This window comes from Schistocerca americana, chromosome 7 (assembly GCF_021461395.2).
Source record: "Schistocerca americana isolate TAMUIC-IGC-003095 chromosome 7, iqSchAmer2.1, whole genome shotgun sequence".
NCBI lineage: Eukaryota > Metazoa > Arthropoda > Insecta > Orthoptera > Acrididae > Schistocerca > Schistocerca americana.
This window is the reverse complement of record NC_060125.1, coordinates 54,994,139-55,018,331: the sequence shown is the minus strand read 5'-3', so window position 1 is coordinate 55,018,331 and position 24,193 is coordinate 54,994,139. Positions and strand designations below refer to the sequence as shown.

General features: G+C 44.8%; 1 protein-coding gene across 1 annotated transcript in view; it reads left to right on the top strand.

Annotated features, from left to right (window-relative positions):
• The window catches only part of LOC124622695, a gene marked incomplete at its 5' end in the record, with an annotated part of 712,404 nt that overhangs the window by 342,852 nt on the left and 345,359 nt on the right, over nt 1–24,193 (top strand). The window contains one exon of the mRNA XM_047148485.1: nt 23,253–23,318. Coding sequence (XP_047004441.1) covers nt 23,253–23,318 — 66 coding nt within the window. The remainder of the gene's footprint in view (nt 1–23,252; nt 23,319–24,193) is intronic.

The following is a 24,193-nucleotide window of genomic DNA, read 5'->3' as shown; positions in this document are numbered from 1 at the left end:
GGGGGGGAGTACAATACAGTGAAATTAGAATTACTTCTGCAAAACGTCAACTCAAAAAAAAAAAAAAAAAGGAACATACACACACGCTTATGGAATTTACTTCCCGGATACATGTCGCAGTGTGTCACGTCTAGATGGTATTGAGGGACGCAAAGGAATGTGCATGTAGTGTGCAGAGCTGAGCGACTATGCAGATGATGCGCTTGGCTGCTTTTATGGCTGGAGGGGGAATGTAGGGGGAGTGTCATAGACGGCGAGAGACGGGTTAAGCTGGTGGGGGGGGGGGGGGGGGGAGGGGGGAGTACGGCGGCAGACACTAGGAGCCACAGCTCGGGGCGGGGCGGCGCGGCTGCAATATGGACGACCCGGGGGGATGCGCCAGGGCTGCCTCTGCTTGTAGAGTCTCCGCCATCCATAATAGACGGCGGGCGGTCCCTGCCCCACTAGCCCGTGACACGTGCCAGCTTAGCGTGCAGACCGCGAACTAAGGCAGACCTCTCCAGCGGCACAGCTCCATTGCTCACCGGCAGATTCTTCTAATGGATTTAGCGACATCGTACTGCAACGCACACTGGTGGGTGCTACCTTCGTACTGTATAAGAAAAAACAACTTTCACCCCAACTTCACTTCAAGCTTTAGGCATTTTTTTTTCTCTGTTATGCTACCTATCGCTTCCTCAGTCTTCCTTGGCTCCTTCTCCCAGCTCCATTACGTCTTCTTATCTGGAGAGGCAGTCCTCCTCCGTTCATACTTTCGAGGTGTTAGCTCCAGTTTCTCCTGATTTCTTGCATTTTATTGACTGTATTAAATATATTCAGCTCTTTCCTATCTTCTGAATTCCGAAATCTGTCAGGGCTCATGCATCCCCATACTGCTCTTAGAAACCTCCCTCTTTTGTATGTATGCTACTTCCCTGGTGTTTATTTTAAAACCGCCGATTCACTTCCATGAACAAGCGCTGGGATTCCCAGTGTCCTATAATACTTCAGCCTCATGCCTCTCCTCGTTTTATTTTTTAGACATCTTTTCATTGGTTCACACATATACCCAAACTTTGATAAATACATCTTCGTCATATTCAGATGTGATGTCGCAACCTACATAGTTAAATATTTGACCTGTTCTATTCTTGTGTTATTAATCACTGTGCTTGTCCATAGAGGGTGTTTTCCTAAAAGCTGCTGATTTCGTCTTCTTTTCTGAAATCTTCAAATATTGCTCTTCACAAACCTTAGCCAGTGAATACGTTCCTGTTTGTAGGTAATCTTCATTCTCGGCCAGCAATGTGGCACCTCCTGCATATGAAAGCAATTCAAGCAAAAATTATTTTTAATCTTATTTCCCCCTAAAAATGTCCTTTCATTCTCAGATTGCATCATCGAAATCAAAGTTAAGAAGCTTTGGTGAAAACCTGTACCTTTGTCTTCATCATTTGTTTTTAGTTATAGGCAGTGGCATAGTATCATTCATATCCAAAATTAGCCTCTTACGAGTGGTTTTGCCTATGTATGTATCCAACACATATATAGAACATATCTCCTCCTTCCCCCCCCCTCTCTCTCTCTCTCTCTCCCCCTCCCTCCCTCCCTCTCCCTCTCTCTCTCTCTCTCTCTCTCTCTCTCTCTCTCTCTCTCTCTCTCTCTCTGGCTGTCTCTTCCTCTCCCTATCTCTTTTCATCTCCTTCTCCCCCTCTCTGTCTATCTGCTTCTCTCCCCCCCCCCCCAATTGTTCGTCTCCTGCTCTCCAATTTTCCTTTTCCATCTGTACACTACCCCTCACTATTTTTCAGCTAAATCTTACCCCTCCTCATCCTCCCCCTTCTCTCTGACATCTCCTCCTTCCTTCTCTTTGTCCATCCCCTCCTTCACCCTGTCTCTATCCTTCTTCTCCTTCCTCTCTGTTTGTTCAACTCCTCCCCTTCTCTCTTTGTTCATATCATCCTTCCACCTTTACCTGTCCATCTTCCCCACTCTCTGCTCAGCCATGCCCATTTGCACATATAGCCCCTAGAATGCATTCTGATACATCCCACACAACATGCCTGTCATGCAGAGCAGACTAGATGTCAGTGCTACCCAACATTTTCACCTCAAATCCACCCCTATTGGAGCTATGTGGTTCTAACACTGACAGTATTTCTTCGAAGACTATAAGTAGTAAGTTTACCAAATTTGGCTGAAACCAACCCAGTGATTTAAAAGGGAATGTAGATCACACACACATATCCACTTTTATATGTGGTTGTGTACACACTCTTAAAAATGTTTATTATATGTTGTGAATCCCCTCTTGTTCTCATAATTCTCCACTGTTTCTATATCTATATTTACACCTACATAGATATCCGCAAACCACCATTCAGTATGTGGTGGAGGGTACCCTGTACCATTACTGGTCATTTCCTTTCCTGTTCCACTCGAAAAAAGAGCAAGTGAAAGACGACTTTATATGCCTCCATATGAGCCCTAATTCCTCATATCTCATCTTTGTCGTCGTTACGTCCAATGTATGCTGGCAGCAGTAGAATCATGTGTAATTCAGCTTCAAATGCCAGTTCTCTAAATTATCTCAGTAATTTTTCTCGAAAAGAGAGCTGCCTTCCCTGTACCCTGCAGTGATACCCATTCGAGTTTCCAAAGCATCTGTGTAATACGTGTTGTTTGAACCTACCAGTAACAAATCTAGCAGCCCATTTTTGAATTGCTTTAATGTCTTCCTTCAATCCGACCTGGTATGGATCCCAAACACTTGAGCAGTACCCAAGAATAGGTCGCAGCAGCGTCCTATATGTGGTCTCCTTTACACGTGAACCACTCTTTCCTAAAATTCTCCCAATAAACCAAAGTTGACCATTCGCCTTCCCTACCACATACTCATTTCGTATCACTTTGCCAGATTACGCCCTAATATTTAAACGACTTGACTGTGTCAAGCAGGACACTAGTAATACTGTATGTGAACGTTACTGGTTTGTTGCTCCTACTCATCCGCATTAACTTACATTTTTCCACATTGAGATAACTGCCATTCACCTTGCCATCAATAAATTTTGTCTAAGATACCTTGTACCTTCCCACAGACACTCAACTTCGGCACCACAGCACCATCAGCAAACAACCGCATAATGCTGCCCACCCTGTCTGCCAAATCATTTATGTATACAGAGAACAACAGCGGTTCTATCACATTTCCGTGGGGCATCCCTGATGATACACTTGTCTCTGATGAACACTCCATGTCGAGGACAAAATACTGGTTTGTATTACTTGAGAAGTCTTCGAACCACTCACGACCTGTGAGCGTATTCCATATGCTCGTACCTTCGTTAACAGGCTGCAGTGGGGCAGTGTGTCAAATGCTCTCCGGAAATCTAGAAATATGAAATCTGCCTGTTACTCTTCATCCATAGTGTGCAGTATATCATGTCAGAAAAGGGGAAGCTGAGTTTCGCACGAGCGATGCTTTCTAAAACCGTTCTAAAATGTTCAAAATGTGTGTGAAATCTGATGGGACTTAACTGCTAAGGTCATCAGTCCCTAAGCTTACACACTACTTAACCTAAACTATCCTAAGGACAAACACATACACCCATACCCGAGGGAGGACTCGAACCTCCGCCGGGACCAGCCGCACAATCCATGACTGCAGCGCCATAGACCGCTCGGCTAATCGCACGCGTATTTCTAAAACCGTTCTGTTTCCCTTTATCAACATTATCGTATTTCTTAATAAAATCAATAAATGCTAAATGTGTTTCCGTATTACACTCTCTCTCTGTTGTTCTATTATTTGTTTAATTAAAAGAATTGCATCTCTTGTCCCATCTGTTCTTCGCCTAATACACTCTCGGCTATAACCTTTAATCTCTTTCATTTCTATTCTTCCTTGTATGTACTTTAGGTAATGGATCGGCAAGTGAAACTGTGACTCAATGCAACTCTTCATTTACGCTACTGACTCACTCTGTTATGATTACAGTTAGTGTAACGCACTGTCAACACAAACCGCGTTGCAGGCGACAGTTTTAGATAACTTGGAACCGCTGATAGATTGCAACATATCGTTGAAGAGTGACGCCACGATCCCTTTGGCTTCGCGTTGTCCACCATTTCGCAAAACGAATAATTTGGACAACAGGCATTAAATTTCTTACGTTTTAGGTCAGGTGGCTGTGCCCTACCATCAATGTCTGCGTTACGTTATCTTTCAACAAGATAATGCAAGACCGTATGTTGCCCGTGCTGTCTTGACCTAGCTGGGTACTGTTGCCGTGCCCAGAATGCTTTCCAGATCTCTCACCCACTTAGACATGTGGCTTGCCGAGAGGTTGGCACGCCGGCATTGGCCGTCTGCTGCGAGTGATCAAGTCTGGCGTAGAATTGAGGCAGCATGGAATGACGAACCCATATCTGTCACCCAAGATCAGTTCGACCCGATGTCCAGCCTGGTCAAAACCATAGCTCCTGGCAAATGCGGCACCTCTGTGTACTACTCAAAAATTTAGCACTCACTATGTTGTATACGCACAACAGGTAAACTTTCGTTGTTTTCTGTCCTTTCTGGAGTTGGAATTTTGATAGTTTCCTAAGGGCAATTGAGGTTCTAGCTGAACGTGAAATAGAGCCACGGTTTCGAAAGTCGACATTAATGAGCAGGAGGAAGATGCCAGCCACACATTACACCCGTTTCACCATAGAATGACAGCTTAGGAGAAGAATAAAGTAGTGGCTTCGTGTGGTCCACCGGCCCTATCACAAAGTTGTTAGCAAATCAAATGTTTTTTATTCCAGTCTTTGATCACAATATAAATTCTTTTGACGATGACCGGTTTGAGTCAGTAATGACCATCCTCAGATCTTTTCTAAACCATGTCCTAAAGTAATATGACTGTAATGGTGTAGAAAAGATGTGAGAATGGTCATTACTGACTGAAACCGGTCATCGTGAAAAGAATTGATACTGTGATCAAAGACTGGAATAAAAAACATTTGACAGTATTGGATCACTGTTCATATACGCGACTATGTCGCAGCTAGTTATTAGCAAATGTTCCTCGTTCTTTATTTCGATTCTTGTGCTTATAGTTCCAAAAAACGAGAAGATAAAGGACGGATAAACACAATGTAGTAAGTATCTACGCTTTGTGTACAGTGGTAATGACTCACACTGGACAGAAGCAAATCGAGAATAATTAATGGAATACTGCTTGAAAAGAGACATCGTGCAACATTTTAGTGTCAAAACATAAGAAAGAACTCAATTAAAAGCATTGTTGAAACGAGTTTGGGCGTAACAAATAAGGCGTTTCGTATCAAGGAGATCTGCCAATCCCATGTGCTTCTTTTGTAAGTTAAATGTTAAATTTAGGGGTAAAGGCACGGTGGAGACCATTTCAAACGTCCGCATCGTTTGCGAATTGGCACGCTCATGCAAATGTGCACTTGGACTCTTCGTGCGTCTAACTGTTCGTTCCTGACCGAAAACTCTACTGACGCACTCTGAACGCGTTCGTAACAGCTTGCTGCGACTCGCCTGTGATTGTGATAAACGCGACACGTTACATACAGTTCCGTCAACGAGTGCGGAACCCCGCCTCGCTTTTAACAGCGAGCGGGACTTGCAGTCTCCTCGTCCATCGTCACAGCTTGTTGAGTGCGGAATATTCGACTAACAGATGAATAAACGCGCCGTCACACATCGACACTGCGCATTGTACCTCACGTGTGAAAAGACCAATGACAACGTAGGCGCACACGAATCGGCGTGTTATTGGAACTTTCACGTTCCGGCTATGATAGACAATAACGATCTCTGACCGCGCCGTCATTCGTTTCTCGTCTCCTGCTACCGGCCTAACACTGACGATGTATGCTGGAAACGAAGATGGAAATGGATATGAGTGTTTGGCGCCATTGGCCGCGAGGCCCCTTACGGGGCAGGTCCTGCCGCCTTGGTGCAGGTCTTATTACATTCGACGCCACAGTGGGCGACCTGCACGCTGGATAGGGATGAAATGATGATGAAGACATCACAACACCCAGTCACTGAGCGGAAAAAATCCCCGACCCAGCCGGGAATCGAACCCGGGCCCGTAGGACTGCAATCTGTCACGCTGACCACTCAGCTATCGAGGCGGAACGACTCCCCGACGACTATGTTATCAGAGACGGAGCACAAGCTCGGTCGGGGAAAGATAGGCCATTTCAAAGGAATCAAACCGGCATTCGCCTCAAGCCCACAGGAACTAGGACACCACGAGAAACCTAAACCCGGACGTCCAGGCGGGGATTTGAACCACTGTCCACTCGGATACAATCCCATCGTCTTACCACTGTGCACCGTTAATCGGCGGCTTGAAGAGATCTGCAGTACGAGGTGAACTAGACAGCCGTCCGCGCGTGAGTGAACCCAGAGACCGAATGACTAGCTACAACGAATTACACTGCTGGCCGTTAAAATTACAGCAAGAGGCAGAACAGCAAATAAAGACAATTTACCTCTTGTGTGTATACAGAATAGTAGCAAACTGTTTAATGGAACCGGCCGGAGTGGCCGAGCGGAAAGTTGCTCAGCTCACTACGAACACTCTTCCGGAGGATGCAGTGCATGACCTCCAAGACGACGTAACCACAGATGAAGTGGTAGATGCTATCAAGGCGGGTTCCGATAACAGGTCTCCTGGACCTGACGGTATACCCATCGAATTTTATAAAAGTTTTCAGTATTTGTTGGCTTCCACGTGGACGGCAATCGCACAAGAGCTGATGTCACCGAGGACAGTTGTCCCGAGCGCCTTTCTAGAAGGAATTATTATCCCCGTCCACAAACCGCGCGGGTTATCGAGGGTCCAGGACTATCGACCAATTACTTTGCTCAACAGCGACATGAAAATATTCACACGGCTACTGGCATCGCGACTCAAGAAGGTCGCACGTTACGTCACATCCTGCGACCAGACTTCCCTAAGAGGCGACAACAACATCCGTACGGCCCTTTGCCGTTACAGAGACATGATAGCATTAGCGCATCATCAGCGTCTCCCTGGCGCCTTGGCTTCACTGGACTTTAGCCAGGCTTTCGACCGTGTTGACCACTTCTATTTACGGACAGTTCTTCAGCATATGGGTTTACCTGGCGGTATTGTAACAGTGGTTATGCGCCTGTTGAGCAGTGCAACCTCTAAAATCATGTACAATGGTCGTCTTACACCGTCCCTGGTCATCGCACGATCTGTACGGCAAGGATGCCCTCTTTCCACAATTTTGTATGCTTTCGCCTTGGAACCCCTGCTCCAGGGCATGCGCCAACGTTTGGAAGGCATGGCTGTGCAAGGCCACCGTTTTTGTTGTACAGCCTACGCCGACGACATAGTACTATATCTGCGCAGTGAAGATGAAGTACGAGCAGCACTGACATGGGTGGCGACTTACGGCGAAGCGTCGGGGAGCTGCCTCAACGTGTCAAAATCCAAGGTCCTGCTCATTGGTGAGGGCTTGCCGGAGAGATGCGCTGCCCCCCTTAGTGTCGCCGCCACCATACGGTGTCTTGGACTTGATTTCACAGCAGACCTGCGCCGCTCAGCGGCTATCAATGATAGACGCTTGCTACAGACTATCAGAGCAAATCTCGCGGATCACCGGCTACGAGCTCTCGACGTTATCCAACGCGCGCAATACGTGAACATGTATCATGCTTCCCGTATACCACACGTGGCTCAAGTACTACCAGTCCCAAATCCCCTGGCGCGACGACTGTTGATGGCTTTCGGCTCCTTCGTCAGCTCGGGGATGTTATTCAAGGTGCAGTATGAATCCCTTGCACTGCCACGAGATCGTGGCGGGGTGGGACTCATCCACGTGCCGACTCGTGTCAAGGCACTATACGTCAGCTCCCAACTCAAACTTTGGCATCGTTGCCCGCAGAGCCTTACTAGCCTCCTGCTTCACAACTTTGCACCGACCTCCTTGTCCGCCCCAGTACTGATATCGACCATTCCAACCCCCTTTTATTACATCCAACGATTTTTCCTGGAGTTCAGTTATATCTACCGGTCCTTACCACTTACACGTTTGTACCTCACGAAAACAGTCTCCGAATTGTTACAACAGTGCCGCCCGTCCAACCCCATCGAACGTAAGTATCCACAGTACGTGTGGAGACACATATGGAAGGCGATCCATGCGCGTTTTCTCGAATCAGACGTTCAATCAGCGTGGTACATCACCGTGAATGGCAAACAAGTTAACCGAGATCGTCTGCACCGCATCCATCTCGCCGATTCATCCCTCTGCACCCACTGTGGCGTGGATGACACGGATGTCCACCGGTTCCACTGTGGCACAGCGCTAGACGTCTGGATACTTGCGCGGCGAATTTTGGCGTTTCTTACTCGCCAGACACCGGCTCAGTTCGACGTCCACATGCTTTTGTACCCCGATAAGACTTTCTACCCCTCCGCCAAAACTAACTCTGTGAATTGGATCTGTGGCCACACGATCCGCTATCTTTTTACTTCGGGCTACAAGTCTACGCTAGGATATTGGACTTATCTCAACGAACGACACTGCGTCCTGGTACGCAACCCACGCTATAAACAATATTTTTCTAATTTCTTACGGAGCACTTTCGATGACCCACCTAGTAGCTGGAACGTCCAAGCCCTGAGAAGCTGAAAACTGTATAAAACGAACCGAACTGAATAGATCTGCTACCCAGAACTCACGCCTACGCCATGAGAAGACACGTTTGGACGAGCTGGCATGCTGTAGGCGGATACACTTCAGGAGCTCCTGTAAGAACTAGACTTTAACTACAAGTCGCATGACGACTTAAAAAGCTTTTCCTTATTTCTTCCTCATAGTTCGTTGTTAAAGGAAAAAGAAATTTGATTTTGGCTTTGAGAAACTTTTTTTGTTCCAAAGGATTGCTTCTTCGCCAACAAGACGAAGGAGACTCATTTTTGTTTACTGGAAGGAGTAACCAGTATAATCGGAGTCTTTGTTTTCTTCCGAAAAAAAAAACTTTTCCTTATTTATTCCTCACAAATTTGTTCTTAAAAGAAAAAGAAATTTGATTTAAAAAAAAAAAAAAAAACAAAGGTAGCTCAGTTGATAGAAGAAAAAAAAAAAAAAAAGGGAAAAAAAAGCGGTTCTAGGCGCTACAGTCTGGAACCGCGCTACCGCTAGAATCGCAGGTTCGAATCCTGCCTCCGACATGGATGTGTCTGATGTCCTTAGGTTAGTTAGGTTTAAGTAGTTCTAAGTTCTAGGGGACTGAAGACCTCATCAGTTAAGTCCCATAGTACTCAGAGCCATTTGAACCATTTTGTTTAATGGTCAACATATTCAGGTAACTGATTCAGCTGCAGATGAGTAGCAACCTAACGATGTCGACAGCCTGTCAGCGCTAGTCCAAATGAGGCAACAAGATGACTGAAGCACAGCCACCACCCACGCAGACAGATGTGGAGATGGGGTCTGAACGCGGCAAGCACAGTTGCCGGTACCGTGCGTCTACCCCCATCCTGCTTGCTGCACTCTACTGACACTCGGACGACCAGTGTAAGGTCCGACTACGTAACAGAAGCTGGACGCGATAAGATGTTTCTCTCACCATGCCGACAAGTGTGTTCACTCTTCAGTGAAGCATCCATCCTTAATCACGCTGCTTGTGAGTGTAATTTTTACAAGTATTTTTCTTTACACAGTACGTGAAATCTGTAGACAGGAGATGGAGAAAAGTGTGGAACCACCAAAAACATAAAACTCTACTGTGCCTAATTGTTGTTGTTGTTGTGGTCTTCAGTCCAGAGACTGGTTTGATGCAGCTCTCCATGCTACTCTATCCTGTGCAAGCTTCTTCATCTCCCAGTACCTACTGCAGCCTACATCCTTCTGAATCTGCTTAGTGTACTCATCTCTTGGTCTCCCTCTACGATTTTTACCCTCCACGCTGCCCTCCAGTACTAAATTGGTGATCCCTTGATGCCTCGGAATATGTCCTACCAACCGATCCCTTCTTCTAGTCAAGTCGCGCCACAAACTCCTCTTCTGCCCAATTCTATTCAATACCTCCTCATTAGTTATGTGATCTACCCATCTAATCATCAGCATTCTTCTGTAGCACCACATTTCGAAAGCTTCTATTCTCTTCTTGTCCAAACTATTTATCGTCCATGTTTCACTTCCATACAAGGCTACACTCCATACAAATACTTTCAGAAACGACTTCCTAACACGTAAATCAACACTCGATGTTAACAAATTTCTCTTCTTTAGAAACGCTTTCCTTGCCGTTGCCAGTCTACGTTTTATATCCTCTCTACTTCGACCATCATCAGTTATTTTACTCCCCAAATAGCAAAACTCCTAATACGGTGTAGGAACATCGTTGGCATTCACTTTACGCACAATCTCAAACCATTTCAAAATTTTATTCTCCCTGACACCACCCCCGACAATAATTAACGAAAAAGAGAGTATCGCTTACTGCATTTCCGCTGTTCGTGCAGTAAAACTTACTTCTTAACTACTAACTCTACACGCAACACACTTTGCACAGAATATCCACATACATCGCCGAATGTAGCTCCGAATTTAAACAGTCGGAAAAGGATGCGACACTGTCTAGAACTGTGTTCAGTGGCACGCTGGTATAATATGTGTATACTGAGGGGCTGTAGTGTTAGTGACTCACTTATCACTACCATGGGCCGTCAGATGGCGCTCAGGAGGGTCGTTTACGCAGTCTCTGTTTGTTCTCTGCGGGCCGCACCTGTGCAGAGTTTAGATGTAAACAGTGATTACAACATTCGTTCGACGTACTTCTCTCCAGCAGCTTGAGCCATTTCAATAGGGTACCGTTGTGTGCGTGCGGGAAGGTGTATGGACGCATCGATGCACTGCTGCACATTTTGCGCGCGGTGTGTCTGTGGTGTGTCATTGCTTTCAGCAGTGGTCTGCGTAACATCCTCATACTTGTAGACCAGATTCCAGATGACTGCGTAGTACAGACGCACGTCAAGATCGACGCACCGTTCACGCGGCGATAGCCGACCCATCGTCAGTTAGAGAAGAAATTCGGGCACATCTTACACCTGCTGTTTCACCGAGGACCATTGGCAACCGTCTACTTGCAGCAGAACGAAGATCACGTATGCCTCTGGCCAGGCAGCCACCGACACCACGACATCGCCGGGCACGGCTGCTCTGATGGTGTGAAAGAGTTGGCTAGAGAGAGGAATGGTGCTCTGTCGTGTGTAGTGGAGTGAGCAGGTTCTGCCTGTATGCGATTGATGAACGTACACGTGTAGTGCGTAGGCCTGCTGAGCGGCCTATTCCTGAGCGCACTCTCCTTGGGCGCACCAGACTGGAGCACTCCGAGCTTCGCATTGCACCCGCGTCGTACTGCCGTTTCTTCGATAGGAAGGAGATGTCCTTTTCCAGCAGAACAATGCACGTCCATATACGGCTGCTGCTAGGCAACGTACTCTTCGTAGTGTACAACGACTGCACTGGTTAGCAAGATCACCAGATCCTTCGTCAATTGAACAAGTATGAAGCACGAAGTCATCCCTTCTCCAGAGCCTGTGAGTATTGCCGAATTGCAACAAAAGATGCAATCTGCTTGGGATAATCTGTCTCAGGATGTCATACCGCACCGTTCATCACCGTTTGAATTCCAGAACACACGCCTGTGTTGCCGCCAGTACACTGTGTATTGCTGTGACTGTTTCGCCATACTTCACTGCGACGTGTGTGTTTCATTTGGTCTGAATTTGTTGTGGTGTACGCCTACAGTGATGAACTACCTTTCATATCACTTGTGCATAAAATGACCTTGAACTTCTTGTGGATGTTGCATTTTTTCTCCGGCAGAGTATAATTTATCATTGTACGACACTTAGTTCAGGAGATATGACGTCATAAACACTCAGATGGGTGACAAATGAGGTGCGTGAAAAACTAGCTCCTCTTGAAGTGGTGCACAAATTCCTGCGAGCATATTTATCCTGTGTCTGAAAATAAATTTAGTCATCAGACGTTTGTAGCTGCTTAAATTAAATTTTCCCTGAGACATTTAAGTCTCTAATTTATCTACGATAACGTTGGAACCTGAAGAAATGAATTAAAATTTGTGCTGCGGTGGGGACTCGAACCCCAGTCTTCTTGGTTAGTTGGCAAATACGCTGACCATTACACCACCATAGCATTGTGGTCAACATAGCTGCACGTACTACTGAAGTCCAATACCCTCCTCAACACAAACTCTCCCCTTAAATTGTCATTTTTACCAGGGCTCTCCGACATTGGAATAGCACTCCAGGATTGGACGTAATAGGGAAGTGCTGTTCTACATGTGATCGAATAGATTTTAAATTACGTTCAATGCAGGGGTGCTATTCCAATGTCGGTGAGCGCTAGTAATAGTGACAATATAGGGGAAGATGTGAATTGGAGTTTGTGATGCGGAGGGTATTTGACTTGGGTAGTTCGTGCAGCTATGTTGACCATAATATTGTGGTGGTAGGAAATAAGAAGACCCAGGTTCGAGTACCGACCCCCCCCCCCCCCCCCCCCGGACAGATTTTAATTTACTTCTTCACCTTCCAACGTTATCGTTTGTAGCTGCGTTGTATGTGAAATTTCGCTTACTTAAAGAACCAGGGGGTGGAGCGTCACTAGTTTTTACTAACCACCACGATATTTGCTACTGACATCAGAGGCAGATCGCAACCACACCATAGCAGTTACCTCACAGCTGGTTGGACACATGTCTGCTGGGATGGTTAAGCTTGTATTGCCGTACACTTTCGCCTGTGTCAAGTTGTGCTGATATTTGTCATACAGCCTGTGTATTATAACAGTCATCAAACTAACCTTGAGGTAGGTCGGATACAATCTTCACTTCTGACGACGAACAGTTAGTTTGCTAGTCTATTATCATCTACTTGTAATTAGTGCTGAATTACAACCTCGCGATTTAAATTACATGGTTCAAATGGCTCTGAGCACTATGCGACCTAACTTCTGAGGTCATCAGTCGCCTAGAACTTAGAACTAATTAAACCTAACTAACCTAGGGACATCACACACATCCATGCCCGAGGCAGGATTCGAACCTGCGACCGTAGCGGTCGCTCGGTTCCACACTGTGGCGCCTAGAACCGCACGGCCACTCCGGCTGCTAAATTACATAAATCTGTATTTCACTGCAGGGCAAAATAGCACTAAAAATGCGAAGCCAGTCTGCGGTGAATAAAGTCAAATAACGCATCCATGTACCACTGGACGGTTGATTTGCTTATTGTCTTTAACGTACTATTACGCCATCAGCAACAGGTTGTCTATTGATGGGCACCAACTGTGACGTTCCAAACGTCAATACGCGCTTACAGTTAATTGAAGTTGCTGTTGCTGTTGCGCAGGTAAGTGCAGCGGCAGTGGCCCGCTGCGTAAATCTCTTCACTGACTTGCCAATGTGCACACGCAAACTCACTCGCCGTGGCGATACGATACGATACGGAGCGGATGATTTGTCTGGATGTCGTGACGAGCCTGACCCCTAGTTGTGCGCTCTGCACCTGCGCCACGGCGCGGTTCACGTATCGAAACTCGCTGAGACGCTCTGTCCAGTTCAAAAATGTGTGTGAAATATTATGGGACTTAACTGCGAAGGTCATCAGTCCCTAAGCTTACACACTACGTAACCTAAATCATCCTAAGGACAAAAACACAAACCCATGCTCGAGGGAGGACTCGAACCTCCGCCGGGAGTAGCCGCACAGTCCATGACAGCAGTGCCTCAGACCGCTCGGCTAATCCGGCGCGGCGCTCTGTCCAATCATGTGCGTCATTTTTACGAAGTTGTCTTCTCAATACCTGGAGATTCTAATGAAGAATAAACGTCTATTTTTCTACACAATTAGATAAATTAAGAGGAAACACAGTTGCCGGCTCAAACACGACAGAGTATAAAGAACGCGTATTTTGATATACAGGGCGCAAAAGAATTAAAGGATTATTTCTTGGAAACTCCGTAATTCCCACCGGTTGTGACGCTTAAATTTTAAATTTGGCTCGAAGATGTGTACAACCTTCCTCTGTAATGATGCAAAAGTTTCGTCACATCAGAAAAGAAAAGCCACAGGTCACCAGCTCATGCAACGTGTAAGGTGGGTTAATGACGTCACACGGCCCCCAAACGTCATCACAATTCTGCCCAACGCCATCGTGGACGTGTCACATGATGGGAGGCCGTCACAGCCCCACTTTCCCAGATTTCACTCCCTATTTTGATGCGCCGGCCGGTGTGGCCGTGCGGTTCTAGGCGCTTCAGTCTGGAACCGCGTGACCGCTACGGTCGCAGGTTCGAATCCTGCCTCAGGCATGGATGTGTGTGATGTCCTTAGGTTAGTTAGATTTAAGTAGTTCTAAGTTCTAGGGGACTGATGACCGCAGAAGTTAAGTCCCATAGTGCTCAGAGCCATTTGAACCATTTTGAACGTATTTTGATGCATCTGCGATGGAGTTTAGAACCGTAGTTCTCCTATGAGTGGACGAGGAAAACATTCCGTACAAACCACCGCTCAAAGTCGGCACGAAAAGGCCGCTGGAAGGGGGGGGGGCGTCAATGAAACCACCCTGTTCCCTAGGGCATTGGTTCCCACACATTTCGCGGTCGAAAACGATCATGTTCGATGATGAAGCAGCCTCACAGCGTCCCTAGAGAAAGTCTGAAACGCCAAAGGCTGTCAGCAGAATCAAAGATCGTGAAGAGTGTCTTACTGTTGGTCATCGCACCGCGGAGTGTCGTCCTCGCCTGCAAAATGTGTGGAAATCAACGGCCCAGGGAAAGGGGTGGTTCCATTCAGGTCGTTTATGCCACCCCCGGAGGTCTTTTCGTGTCTATTCTGAGCAGCGGTGTCTGTAATGTTTTCTTCTGCCACTCATAAGAAAACCACGTGATTTCAATGCTGGCGTGGCGGTTCTAACCTCCACCCCAGAAGCGTCAAAAGTGGGGTGAAATGCGAGTAAGAAGGGCTGTGACGACCTTCCCACCGTGTGACTCATCGACGGTGGCGTTTCACAGGACTGCGGTGCCAGTGTGACACCATTAGCCCACCTTACACGTCACGTGGACTTGTGAACTGTGACTTTGTCTTCGCACGTCTTGACACCTTGCTTTTAGAAATGCCGTCGAGCACGTGGGTTCGTCGCAGGGCGCCACACATTTTTACCGTTACAGAGAACGGTTGTACGCACCTTTGAGCCAAATTTCAAACTGAAACGTACCAATGGGTGAGAATTACGGTTTTTCGGAAAAGCGATCCTTTAATTCTGTTCCGCAGTGTAGTTATTGGGCGAGATGGAGTAACAGAATACTCTCGGTGTCCAAGTAGGGTGAGCGCATCGGCATTTTCGACAGATCCATTTCTCTTGAACTTGATTCCTTTTGCTACTAATCTCATTTCTGGTCTACATCCCTAAGTACTGTGACTTGGATTAGATTATGTCTTGGTCACATAGTATTTTACTGAAATTTTACTACTGGTTTCGTCTTTGCAGCATGAATCCATGTGGAGCACGTCTTGGTCTCACCGCGGACTTCCAGTACTCAGCCACACACAATTGATGTCATCAAAGTGTACGGGCCTGAAGATGGCGTTGACGCAACGTCGAAACTAGTAGCCAAATAAATATGAAATCTTAAGTACAGCTGGAGGAGTTTCATTTTTAATAAAGATATTAAGGAGTCGTCCGATGGGGTTAGACGTCGTTTCTTGCGCCATTTCGGAGACCGCCGCTTACGCGTGTGCGTTCCCGTATCCGAATGTGGGCGAATGTCGTCTCTGTCACCACTGTAGTTGGACGCGAAGGCAGCCGTTGGCACTATTCGACTGTCTCGCTCACCCGACCTCTGTATTGGTGGTATAGGTCGGTGCTGAACGGTGGTGGAAGACGCTGCCGTCACCATGCTCGTGTCGTCATCCGCCGTCGTCGGCTTTTCGACTGGCCTGACCAGCTGTTGGGCGCTGTCACGGTTCAGTGGGGCGTCCTTCCGGAACACATTTGCATGTGTGAAAGGGAGAGGCGCCGCCACAGGTGTTGCGACAGATTCACTTGTCGGTACTTGTACAATTGGAGACACACTGAGCGAACGTGGCCATCTTGACCACAACCGGAGCAAGTTTTCGGCTGACTGTCATAAATGACTATCGCTCTGCACTCTCCAATTGTGACATAATACGACACATGTTTTGACAGCTCGATCTGTATTTGTCGCACAGCATTAAGTACCGGGTACGTGGTAAAGGTTGTCCATTTTTCTGCTATGTGACTAAGTACCCGACCATAGGGTTGTAGCGCGTTAACCACGATTTCAGCCGAAACCTCCAATGGTAGCTCAAATACTCTCACAGGTCTCAATCCAAGTCATCTGTGATCAGTAGCTACCGTTCCGACATGTCCGTCTGAATGTTTAAATTTAAGTCCGTCTTTATGGTCGCGTACGATCTTGTTACACACCGTGTCGTGTTGCCTGGAACCACGCGACCGCTACCATCGCATGTTCGAATCCTGCCTCGGGCATGGATGTGTGTGATGTCCTGAGGTTAGTCAGATTTAAGTAGTTCTAAGTTCTAGGTGACTGGTGACCTCAGATGTTAAGTCCCATAGTAGTATTTGAACACTGTGTCGTTGATCAGTTTGACGTAGACCACACTGCTTGTGATAGAGAAGTGGATGCCAACCATATCTTGTGGTTCAGTTTTAATTTCTTCACATATAAATCGTTTTACTTGAAATGCCTTCGGTCGAGCAAATTCATTATTAAAGCTGATCTTGATAGTAGATTGTCGGCATGAATGAGCCATTCTAGTTCGAAAGTGCAAACACTAGCGAAGGCTAACACGAAGTAAACAACCGCTTACGCCGAAGCACCGTGGCAGGGACGTAAACAGACGTCCGAGCCGCACGACTGCCTAAAGCAAACTACACTTACCGGCGAGAAGGACTAACAGAAAACTCGGTGTCCAAGTAGGGTGAGCCCATCGACATTTCCTCCAGATCCACTCGTCTTGAACTTGATTCCTTTTACTACTAATCTCATTTCTGGACTACATGCCGAATAACTATGATTTGGATTAGATTACGAAAGTGAATGTCTTGCTCACATAGTACTTTACTAAAATTTTACTATCGGTTTCGTCTTTGCAACCATCATCGTAGTGAAATTGCGTGCTTATGGAATATCGTTCAGTTATGTGACTGGATTTGCGATTTCCTGTCAGAGAGGTCACAGTTCGTAGTAATTGACGGAAAGGCATCGAATAAAACTGAAGTGATTTCAGGCGTTCCCCAAGGCAGTGTTGTAGGCCCTTTGCTCTTCCTTATCTATATAAACGATTTGGGAGACAATCTGAGCAGCAGTCTTAGGCTGTTTGCAGATGACGGTGTCGTTTATCGACTAATAAAGTCATCAGAAGATCAAAACAAACTGCAAAACGATTTAGAAAAAATATCTGAATGGTGCGAAAAGTGGCAGTTGACCCTAAATAACTAAAAGTGTAAGGTCATCCACATGAGTGCTAAAAGGAATCCGTTAAACTTCGGTTACACGATAAATCAGTCTGATCTAAAAGCCGTAAATTCAACTAAATACCTAGGTATTGCAACTTAAACTGGAAAGAACACATAGAAAATGTTGTGGGGAAGGCTAACCAAAGGCTGCGTTTTATTGGCAGGACAGTTAGAAAATGTAACAGACCTATTAAGGAGACTGCCTACACTACGCTTCTCCGTCCTCTTTTAGAATACAGCTGCGCGGTGTGGGATCCTTACCAGATAGGACTGACGGAGTACATCGAAAAAGTTCAAAGAAAGGCACCACATATTGTAGTATCGCGAAATATGGGAGAGAGTGTCACAGAAACGATACAGGATTTGGGCTGGAAATCATTAAAAGAAAGGCGTTTTTCGTTGCGACGGATTCTTGTCACGAAATTCCAATCACCAACTTTCTCCTCCGAATGCGAAAATATTTTGTTGACGCCGACCTACGTAGAGAGGAACGATCACCACGATAAAATAAGGGAAATCAGAGCTCGTACGGAAAGATATAGGTGTTCATTCTTTCCGCGCGCTATACGAGATTGGAATAATAGAGAATTGTGAAGGTAGTTCGATGAACCCTCTGCCAGGCACTTAAATGTGATTTGCAGAGTATCCATGTAGATGTAGATGTAGATAAGATCTAACGATTGCAGTATGAAATATATTCGCAATTGCGAATATGGACAACCATCAGCTGTATAATAGAATGAAGACAACGAAAATTTGTGCCGGGTGCCAGACCGGGAATCGAAACTCGCATTTTTTTTTTTCGATTTTGTTCGTTGCATTTGTTCGGTGCGGATGTCCCATGATACCCGTTCAAGTTCAGTGCTGAGCTGTTGACTCAGTTTTTTATTACAGAGGGTAGCTAAGCAGCTGGCGGCTGTGGCCGAGCGGTTCTAGGCGCTTCAGTCGGGAACCGCGCTGCCGCTACGGTCGCAGGTTCTAATCCTGCCTCGGCATGGATGTGTGTGATGTCCTTAGGTTAGTTAGGTTTAAGTAGTTCTAAGTTCTAGGGAACTGATGACTTCAGATGTTAAGTCCCATAGTGCTCAGAGCCAATTGATTTTTTTGGTAGCTAACCCTCTGACCGAACACGCTGATCTGCCGTGCCGGCGAACTATTAGGCTAACCGAGCACGACTCGCGGCCACGCCTAAACTTCCATATGTCTTCAACCACGTGTCTAAAGCACCCTGTACGGGAGTATACACAATGGATACACGAGAATTTGTAGACACAGGGATGACGACATACGGAAGTTCGAGTCTGGTCGGGGTCATGTACGGGTGGCCTAACGTTAAGGCGACCGCTCGCGGAAGGCGGGGGTTAGACTACCGGTCCAGCACAAATCTTTTCAGTGTCGTCATTTCATTATACAGCTGATCATTGCCCATATTCGCAATTGCGAATACATTTAATGTACCTCATAACGGCTGTAGTCGCCGCACTGCCTGTTCCTTTGGACATCCACATTGCATCGTAATTCGGAATAACAATATCGTATCGTAATGATTACAGCAGTAATAGGCAGGCACACAGTCAATGTACTGATGGAAACTGATTCCCGTCTTCTTCTTTGCAGACATCATCATATCTAATGAATACAGCAATGACATGGAGGTGTGTAGACAGTGTATTGGCTACACAACTGCATGTCGCTGCTGTAAAGCTATATCTGATGATGGCAGCAGAGCTGAAACTGTTAATAAATGTTAGTGAAGTAGCACGTGACCAAGACACTGAAATTTATAATATAATCCGATAGAAAGGTGACAGGTCTCGTCCGTAAATCCAAGCAGTCTCATTTCGCGTACAGTGACTCTATCGATATAGAATGCGTTTTATGTCTTCCACGCGCTCTTGAAAGTCGAAATATAGTTGCCCAAGTCTACTCCGAGACGAGCGAAAGTTTATCGAGACTTTAGATTCTCTCGAAGTTTAATCGTTTCATTAATAAGAAATTACCCTGTTGCTTGTTCCCAGATATCTGCTTTCTCGAGAAGGCTCTGTAGCCTTCGCACGTAAGTTAGTTGAGCGAGGCGCGAAACAAGAGTTCGCCGGAATGGTTGTTACGTCATTGGTAGAGTTCACGAACACAGGAGTAGCTGGCAGCAGTCGACTGTTTTCAAGGTACACTCTGGCTACTGTGGTGCGACTTCCATTGTGACGGTGGGCTCCACCGCGGCTGAATTCTTCTCTTCGTATTTATAAGACTGACTGCTTGTTTGGCAGCTGCTTTCACTCAAACGAAATGAATGGCGACAGTGGGCCCGAAGTCGACGAAGATGTAATGACGTGAAATGATAGACAGTATTTTAAGGACTATAAAATGCAATATTATTAGTTTGCACAGCCAGACTAATAAAAATTCGTAGTTTATAAAATCGAAGTGACATTTTAAATCCCCGAAAATCGTCATCTGAACTTTCTTCTTCCTCCTCTTCTTCTTCTTCTTCTTCCTCTTCCTCTTCCTCTTTGTCGTCATCGTTGTCCTCTTCATATATAAGATGGTCTTCATTGCCATCGAGAGCGTTACTTCTTGAAAGATTTAACAATAATGTCTTCTCTGCAACTCTTTTATCCACTGACACACTTGTTGGATTGTACGTCGTTTTAAAACTTCCTACGGTGTGAATTCATGATGGGTTTCATCGATCATCCATTTGTTCCACTCCTCTCCAATATACACTTTAAATGGTTTATTTATCGAGACATCAAGAGGTTGCAATTGTGAAGTAAGTCTAGCCGGAAAAGCAGCCAGCTCTGTAGACTGCTGTCACGTCGTAACTAACACTTAATTTCAACATCTTGGCACTATTTAGTATCTTATTAAAGCAGTGACAGTTACAAAACAGTCCACTAACGACGCAATATGGTCGTCACTTCAATCTAGACGTACTTGAAAATTCCGATTAAGCCGAAACAGTCTGTCGTAAATAAAGATTGCTTACTATAAGCAGCTGTTTAGTGTATCTACTCTAACAATCGTTTTTGTGTTCATTCCAATGCCATTTAGCGGTGTTCTTGATCCCATTTCAATACTTCATATTGTAGTGTTGGTCATTTTGCATTCAGTCCTATACGCATTTAGTCATCATTTTTTTCAGTTCTTCTTTACTAGCCCTCCACTCACAAATCGTTTTTTTTCTGTTGGTGGAGGGTCGAAATGTCGCCCTGCTGCTCTGTTTCCATTTTTTCTGCAAATGCTAATACCTTTTTTTCCATTACGAAACTAGCTACTAACAAAAATACTGTAGTGTCACCGATATCCAATGTTGCCATATAGTTAGTTAGTTAGTTAGGTGTTCCATTAATTAATCTCACGGTAACCTTTATGATGTGGAACGTGTCAAGTGCGTAAGAAATACACACATGAATCAAGGGTTTCTTTTTAAGCTTAAAATTTTTGTTACGTACCCCATTCACTTAAATGGCACAAAATGCATATATTATACCCATAGATTTATTTATTCCTATTCAAGAATTCATCTATGGTACAGAAGGAGTTGTCAAGGAGATACGATTTCAATTTATTTTTGAAACTATTGCTGATGTCTGTCAGACATTATATTTTACCTAGTAATTTACCGAAAAGTTTTACAACAGCATGTTTTACCCCTTTCAATGCCAAAGATAGGTTAACTAGAGGATAGCGTAACTCTTTCCTTCTTCTGGTATTATAATCATGAATGTCACTGGTCCATGTTGTTGAGAACAAATTTCATTACTGAGTAATTGTACTGTGAGGTTGTTGTAAGAATTCCTAACCTTTTATACAGATGCCTACAAGGTGTGCGACTATGAGCCCCACACATTATTCTAACCATTTTCTTTTGAGCAATGAATGCTTTGTGCCTAAGTGTTGAGTTACCCCAAAATATTATTCTGTATGATATCAGAGAGTGAAAGCATGCAAAGTATGTGAGCTTGCTGGTTTCTATATCCTCAAAATTAGCAAATTATTCTGATAGCAAAAGTTGCTGAACGTAGTCGCTTTAGGAGATCCAAAAACTGAATTTTCCAATTAAGATTCTCGTCTACAGGCACACCCAAAAACTTTGAATACTCCACCTTGGCTACTGACTTCTATTGATATGTTATATTTATTGAAGGAACTGTATTCCTTGCAGTAGAAAATTGGATGTACTGTGTTTTTTCAAAATTCACAGCAAGCCTATTCGCAGAAAACCAACCAATAACTTTTCCAAAGACATTATTTGTATTATTTTCTATTGGAGTTTCTTTTACTGGATTGATAATGAAGCTTGTATCATCAGCAAACAGTGTCAGTTTAGCTTCTCGTTTCAGATAAGAAAGGAGGTCATTCACATATATCAAGAACAGAAGGGGATCCATGATCGAACCCTGTGGAACAAGTAATGTAATTTCACCCCAGTTAGATGAAGTGGGAAACTTTCTTGAATACCTTCAACCATATAAAGAAACTTTTTTCTTCCTGTTCTATAGAAATGACTTAAACCACTCATATGCTGTTCCATTTATACCATAGAATTGTAATTTCTGTAACATGATGTCATTCTTCACACAATCAATCGCTTTGGATAAATCACAGAAAATTCCTATTGGTGACATTTTACTATTTAAAGACTCTGTTATGTTGGCAGTGAAATTGTATATTGCTGTCTCAGTAGAGCACCATTTTCGAAATGCAAACTGTGATTTACTAAGTATGCCTTTACTGTTGTGATTGCTAACCACGCTTGAGGACATTACTTTCTCGGCGATTTTTGAAAATGCTGTAAGCAAGGATACTGGCCGGTAATTATTGACATCTGTGGTGTCCCCTTTTTTGTAGGGAGGCTTGATTATGGCATATTTTAACCTGTCTGGGAAAATATCTTGAGTTAAAGCTGCATAACGGATGTGCCTCAGAACATCAACTGGAACTGCTCGACATTGTTTTAATACGTATCTTGTTAGAGACAGGTTTCCCGCGGCGTGGAATTTATGGATATTTTTAAGATGGGCGGGAATTTTAAATCAGACACCGGATATTTTTGTATTCATTTCGAGTATAAGACACACATGAATTCTAGAGGCAATTTTTCGAAGAAAAAAGTGCGTCTTATAGTCCGTAAAATACCGTAAGTTGAAACTGTTCAGAAATGCAGAACGTAAAATCCAGATAATACGTCGTGACAAATGAAAATTTGTGCTAGGCAAACGGCTGCCCAAGCCACTCTGTCCCCAGATTCGTTTTTCCAGTGATGCTACCCCCACATACGCCACCGGAGGGCCTTTGATTGTACTGTACGGAAACAATGGGTGCCAACATCAGTGACAACGAATAAATCGGGTCTGGGAGCGTGCAGAGATGGTCTAATGGTTAGGCCGCTACTCGGTAAGCAGGGCGGTCACCCACAAATTTTTATTTGTCACGACAGATTCACTTCCGTGCTTACGTTGCTTCCTGTATACTGCATATGGAAAGACGCTGTTATAGTGGTGTCAGAAGTAAAGTACATTAAATCGCAAGGAGAATAATTATTCGGCTTCGGATTATCATGTGTAATAATCAGTTAGTATTTAGTAGTTTTCACGGAGCTATAAAACGACATCAACATCAATGACACTGTTTGAAGTAAGGGTTAAAAATGTTGTTTCTGTTTCTTTCAGGACAGCGAGACAAAAAGAAACCTTTGCTAGAGGAGAACGGCTTCACGCCTGCAGATACGAGCTACAGTAGGTTATCGTGTGAATTTTTTAAATACCTAACACGACTAACTCTTATTTTGTTTGTGCTCCTCTAACAGACAATAACTGGACGCACTTGCTAATCTTGTATCTCATATCTCCTTAATTTTTCGGTAATATTAGCGCACATTCTGTGACATCAGCCTGTAGTGGAATTTCTTGAACTTACGTTCTGTAGAAATTGATCTTCAAGGGGGAAACATAAGAGTTCACACAAATCTTATACCGTACGTTAGATACATTACAGTGTACGGGTGATCAGGATTACAGACTGACACCGTATTTCTTGATTTCTTGGAGACGCTCCAAACAGTTCCTCATTGTTACTCAATGAAATACATAAGAGCTTTCTGAATATAACACCAGCTTTGTGACTGGGCTGAAGACTTACTAGCGAATAAAACTCGACATGTTGTTCAAAACGAAAGGAAATCTTCGAACAAAGTATGTTCAGGCGTCTCACAAAGTTATGCTATGCAATATTCAGTCAGTACTTGGAGGAACATAGGCTTATTGAAAACTTAAGTACACAGTATTCATATTTCACAATGTTATGTATTTTACAGTTCGTTATGAACTGGCTTTCGGCAGATGCTGGAGGATGCTCAAGAAAGCCGAAAGCCGGTTCATAACGAACTATAAAATAAATTTTATCGTGGAGCAACAACAATGTTTTATATACACCGAAGAGCCAAAGAAACTGATACACCTGCCTAATATCGTGTAGCGCCCGCGCGACAACGCAGAAATGCTGCAACACGACGTGTTATGGACTCGACTAATGTCTGAAGTAGTGCTGGAGAGAATTGACGTCATGAATCATGCAGGGCTCTCCATGAATCCGTAAGAATACGAGGGGCTGG